The 6,000-nt window shown below is 44.8% G+C and overlaps 1 protein-coding gene across 1 annotated transcript in view; it reads left to right on the top strand.

The window, feature by feature from the left end:
• The first annotated feature begins 3,184 nt into the window (after nt 1–3,184).
• kcnh7 (potassium channel, voltage gated eag related subfamily H, member 7) overlaps nt 3,185–6,000 on the top strand; it is a 58,239-nt gene continuing 55,423 nt past the window's right edge. Inside the window, exons 1-2 of the mRNA XM_070855582.1 lie at nt 3,185–3,260; nt 4,139–4,369. Of these exons, the coding sequence (XP_070711683.1) occupies nt 3,185–3,260; nt 4,139–4,369 (307 nt within the window). The remainder of the gene's footprint in view (nt 3,261–4,138; nt 4,370–6,000) is intronic.

Raw genomic sequence — 6,000 nt, 5'->3', positions numbered from 1 at the left:
CCCTCAAACGCTTTACTCCAGAATTCCCTCATGTATTGGCACCAAACGAACATCCCTCTTGCGTTGTTTAATTTTCACCCAATTATTCATTACACCTTTAACAGCATCTGAGGGCTGAAGCTTAATTTTCTTCTCTTACTGTGAGTCATAAACCTGGTTGGTAGGATGCAGCCTCACAGAGGACATAAACAGAAGAGTGATGTTCCAAATAAATGAAAAGTAAATACAGTTTTATGTATTTATAGCTTTCAATTCCCATAAACCCCTGAGCCTCCTTGCCAATAGTATCTGGTAAGAGCAATTCAAGGAGCACCTGGAAACAAGACGACCAGTGTGTATATTGTGTGTTTTATTATAAACACAATGTTTGAAAACCTAAATGGGAGCTGTCCAGTGTGCTGAAATGGACCTGTGCTGTAGGTTGTAGCTCTTTATAACTTATTTGGTTTTTGTCCTGGCCCCCGAGGCAATAATAATGTGTGTGTTTCCCTAGTTTCCCACAGGCTTAGTGTTGTAACTAATAAAATAATACACATTATATGTCTGGATAGAATGAGCTTTAGGCTCAAACACATCTCTTCCAGATGGCTTTTGAAATTGTCTGGAGGAGATTCCCACACCAATCTTTTCATTACATTTGAATCAGGCTTTTTTTTTAAAAACTCTTTTGCTGCTTTTGAATTTGGACTGTAATACTAAATATGTCCTGATAATGTGTCTCAGTACATACTGCGTCCCAGGAAATCCTGCATTTGTACTGCACTGAACTACTTTTTTGACACTGATTTTGATGTGTGTGTGCAGGAGTTACTCACTCCTTAAGGATTATGTTCTCCTCTGTGTAAAAATGGCATTCGTCAGTACCAGCTGTCCATTCAGTGAGCATATTATGAGCTAAAATACAATTAATTAATGTTGTCACTCCCTTTAATATGAATATGACTCAAGGGCAGGCCTACCCTTTGCTGTTTCACCGCTGTGAGTCGGTGAGTCGTGCTCGCTGCGTGACAGAGAAAGAGAGAGGGAGGAGAGGGGGAAATGAAAGAGAGGGAGAAAAAAAAGAGATTTGTGTTGTGGATTATCTTGTTTTTATGGATTCAAATATCATTACAGCGTTAACTGTGGTGAGAAATTGGATGTGGGCAACAAAATGCAGATTTGTGCTGATAAATATGCAAAAGCAGCCAATAGAATCTTTGCAATAGGAAGGTCACAAGCCGCAGGGAAAAAATAACACATGCTGTAGCCAAAGAAAGCTGCTGGTGCATGACAAGGAGAAAAGTGTTAAACAAAGGCTGCCTTCAAGTGGAATCCACTGTAGTCACTGTTAAAACAAAGGGTTGTAAAAGCAGCATATGCCACCTTTTCTCCAACCACATCATGTTTGTCTGTATTGAGTCGTTTTCTCAATGGAGCAGATGGAGGGAGAGCTGGACAGATGTTTCACTTGACTCTGGGTGTGTTTGTTTGCCTGCGCATGTCTAAGAGCGAGACACTGAAAGACATGCGGGGAGGGAAATAAATGGAATCAGAGGAGGAAAGTAGAACGAGAGGAACAAATTGAGAGAGGGGGGGGGCACTAAAACGTTTAAACCTCTAGTCCAGATCACCTGCAACATTTTTAACACATACAAGACTGTATTTATACAAAATAAGGATTTCACACCTAAATTGGCTAGTTTACTGAGAATGGGAATACCCAGTAGTGGTATAGTGCATATATTCAAGTATTGTACTCAATTCCACTGTTCTTCCACTGTACTTTTTATTTCTCCACATTTATCTAACAGCTGCAGTTACCCTGTCCTCTCTGCACACAAAATATGATGCATGTTTATAGGATAAACTAAATGGTATAAGGTAGTTACAATGACCAGATGCAACATTAAAATGCTGCTTACAGCTCAATGCATCTGAAATAACAATCAAACGATGTACTCTGTGTTGTCATGCAACATGTTCCACGCACACAGAAGCAGCTTATTGTGAGGCTGCGTTGTAAATAATAACTCAGTTTAGTGTCCATCAATCAGATCCTCCTCCAGGATTCCTCACGCTGTTTACAAAATGTCTAAGTTGCGCCGATGTGGGGGGGTGAGGTGGAGATCCTCGGCAGCACCATGGCCAGCGCCTGCGGCTGCGGGCCTCTGGTAGTCCGAAGCAGCGACGCCGGAGCCCGGCCACGTTTAATGCAAACAGCGTGCAGGTGAGAGACTGAGCGGGGCCGTGCCCGGCCGTGCTAATGAGACAGAGACAGGCGAAACACCTGCGCTCTGACGTCACCCCGCGCTGCACAACGAGGCTCGTGACTCGGAGGAAAGTCACAGGTGAGCCAAAAGTAATGTTTCCGCACCGGGCGTTGCGCTTTCTTGCCTTGTTTTGCTAAATAAAACTGCTGCTCTGCGCCACAAAATCAAAGTAAGTCTTCGGCGTTACTGGCTGGCACTTACTGAGCCACCTGAATTTTACCCGTTGACACGTAAGGTCGGAAATGGAGGAAGATAACTCGGTTTGCTTCTGATACAATGAGCCAGGAGGTAGTTAGAGTGGTTCTGCTGCTAACTTTAGAATAGGAGCCCGCTCATGGCACAAAGCAGAGGGTAGTATCGCTGTAACGCGTTACACTTGTGCCTTACCAGACCTGCTTCTACTATCTCTCTGTCTGCCGCTTTGTCTACGCGTCCATGTGGGTTTTTCCCCTCCAGTGTCGGTGTAGCGCCTCTCCTGTCAGTCAGCCTCGCAGCCATTGGCCTCGGAGACCATCAGTCTTCCCTTCACAACAATAGACCCCCGCGCGCACACACGCGCACGTCCGCTGACGCGCAGACACAGACGCGCACCGCGCAGCGCTTTCGAGGAGCGGCGGTGAGATGTTGGTTAAACTGCGGTTTGCCGACTCCTTTCTTTTCAGCTTCACATCGGCGAGGAGCGCAGGGAAGCCTCTGCGATGCGCTCAAGCGGGGACGCGTCGGAGTTGAAATAAGGGAAACAAGGGGGGTCGGGAAACAAAAAGCAGAGGGGGGAGATTTTTCCAACGAGGATGACTGACTGGTGACAAAGAAAACGGGGAGCCCCTCTGGCTTTGGTTGTCAGCCGCTAGAACTTGAAGGCGTTTTGGGGGACCGGCTTGCTCTTACTTGGACAGCCAAAGATTTTTTATCATCATTTATTTTGGAGGGGAACCATGCCTGTCCGGAGGGGTCATGTTGCGCCACAAAACACATTTTTGGGAGTAATTATTCGGAAATTCGAGGGACAAAGTGAGTATCTCTCCCTGGTGTCCAGTGCTGTGTGGGTGCGTTATGTTGTGCTGCCTGCCTTTTGTGTCTGTCCTGCTGCATCCTGAGAACAATTATCTAGTCGTTAGGAAATCGCCCAATAGGCCTTCTTTTATAACTACAAGGCTTGTGATGCAGATAGGCTGCCATGTACTAATTGTATTTTACAGTGATTTTGATAAAGATATAGATCAGAGGTCCATTAAAAGTCACTATAAGTTAATTATCCTGCTACCTTATCAAGCACCCGGTTTGTTTTCCAGTCCTGTAGTGCTGAGCTCTCCTGCTCCACTGGAAATTGTAGTGTAAAAAGCTGCATATGAGGATTAAAGGATTTGATTACTTTGAGATCATATCCCAAAAATGCCGTCTTTGCCCCTATGAAATCCTCCAGGTGTGTGTTTCGTAGATAATTTGCAGTGCTGTGTTGCTGCACCTCATGCTGGAGGCCGATAGAATAAAGCAAATCCTCCGTTTTATGCCATGAATCTGGTTTTATTGCTGCCAATGTGGGAAAAGTGGCTTTGCTCAAATTCTTAGATTTTAAATGAAATACCCCCATCACATGATTAGAATAAACAAGTAGAAAGCATTCCTGTTTGCTTATGAAGTTGATTTTTTTTATTCACTGAAACGGTAGAGCACCCATATTAAGGGATATAGTAGAGGATCATCTCTAGCCACCTAGATATTTATTTTTGTGTTGTATGTTTTATTCCTGTTCTTCTGTTTAATGTCTTAACTGATAAAGCCACACGTTTAAAAACAAGTGATTCACAACTGTAAATTGGTCCTGTTTAGCTGATATGCAGCCTGTGAACAAAATAACATTCTCCCTTTTCCCATTTACCTCCTCACAGATAAGAAATTCATCATAGCCAATGCCCGGGTGCAGAACTGCGCGATTATCTACTGTAATGACGGCTTCTGCGAAATGACGGGCTTCTCCAGGCCGGACGTCATGCAGAAGCCGTGCACCTGTGACTTCCTGCACGGCCAGTTCACCAGCCGGCACTCGGTGGCCCAGGTGGCCCAGGCGCTGCTGGGCTCTGAGGAGCGCAAGGTGCAGATCACCTACCACCGCAAGGATGGTGAGTGCTGTGGGCTGTCTATGTGGGCTCAGGTTGCATGTGGAGCACACGACATGATGCTGTTGCTGTAGTCTCACTCTAAAATGCACTCTGGCTGAAGTACTGAAGCTCTTATATTCTCCCTCTAAAAGTAATCTTTGCTTTGGTCTCTTTTTCCGGGAAACACTCAAGATTTGTGTTACAGTGCTTCGATGTGATTTTTTTTGCTGTTTTCTGCACACGACAGACACACCTGCAGTAGTAATGCGAGACACACAAATGCAGGATAAATGTGTGAAAGGTGACTTCTACAATGTCTATCCCACTCTAGGTGCACGGTGGGTAATTTTTAGTTCTGAGTCGCCTCTATCTGGAGCATTTTGCAGCAGCAAATCACTGAGTGCACCCATTTAGAACCCTGAGGGGGGAAGAGGCGCTGTGAAGGTTTCCTTTGCTGTGAAGTCCGGTTTTGAAATAATGCAGGTGCTGGGTGGCTGGGAAAGATGTTCATTAGCCTGCGCTGGGTAGGGCACCCTGGGAAGGATGTAGCTCACTTCCCCAAAGACTAATGTGATGATAGTGACGCGTGTGGTTCCTCTGTTTCTGCTCTCACCATCTCCAAAAAATGTCATAGCTGCTGTACAGATAGTGTAGACAGATGTCACTCTGCATTATTCGGCCAACTTAACTTTTGTATTGTAACATCTTGTCGGTGCTCACTGATCTGACACATTTCTGTGACACTGTACCTGTCTAGATTTCCCAGAGTTCACATAATCTGCTGGTGTGCATACGCTGCCTATGAATACTGCATGCAGATCATGACTTGCCATGACAGCTGGTATTGTTCTGATGAGTTACAAAGCGAGCTGCAGAGTGAAAGTTTAAACCAGTTGCATCAACCATGCATAGTTCATGGAGAGTTTATGTGGTGACCTCTAACAATGACATATGTATTCAGATGATTAAGCCTCTTTGCATAACGCTGAAGGACCAGTGAGGTTTCTCTATGACACAAATAAGGATTAATGGTTTTATAAGTATGTGCAGATCACACGTGTGCTTGTCTGGTGTTTGTGTTTCTATGTTGGAGGGCCCCAGTGGAAATAAGCCATCACTTCTAGGTAGAGTAACCAAAGCGGCTGCATCTTTGAGTTCAAAAGCATCAGAGCATCTGATAAATGTCCGCTGAGGATCTGTGAGTGAAGGATCACAGTTTAAAACTGGGAGAAACATAAGGCTCCTGATCCAGAGAGAGAGTTAAAATTTAGCTTTGCTTACCAACGGCTGATTTCTCATGAATATTGAAACAAGACGCTGTTCAGGGGATTTATTTTGACATTTGATGTGATAGCAGCTCTGGATCAGTGATGATGATGATGATGATGTTGACTTAAAACGGTACTTGAGTGTGTGCTTTTGTGTAATTCATACTCGTGCAGGTATAAGAGAACCCAGTGGGAAAGAGATGACGGGGGTTAGGTTGAAGGGGGTTTACAGAACAGCAAGAAATGATGGTATCCTTGGAGACAGATGTGTGGGGTCAAAGGTTGAAAGAGGGAGATAAAGTTACAGAAAGATGCCTGAGGGAAAAGGCGGAGTGGAGATGTCAGCTTATTTTATGTGGGCTTTAGCCTGTGACACCCATAGCC

Source organism: Pempheris klunzingeri, chromosome 24 (assembly GCF_042242105.1).
Source record: "Pempheris klunzingeri isolate RE-2024b chromosome 24, fPemKlu1.hap1, whole genome shotgun sequence".
In the NCBI taxonomy this organism is placed as follows: domain Eukaryota; kingdom Metazoa; phylum Chordata; class Actinopteri; order Acropomatiformes; family Pempheridae; genus Pempheris; species Pempheris klunzingeri.
This window is presented reverse-complemented; position numbering and strand designations above follow the sequence as displayed.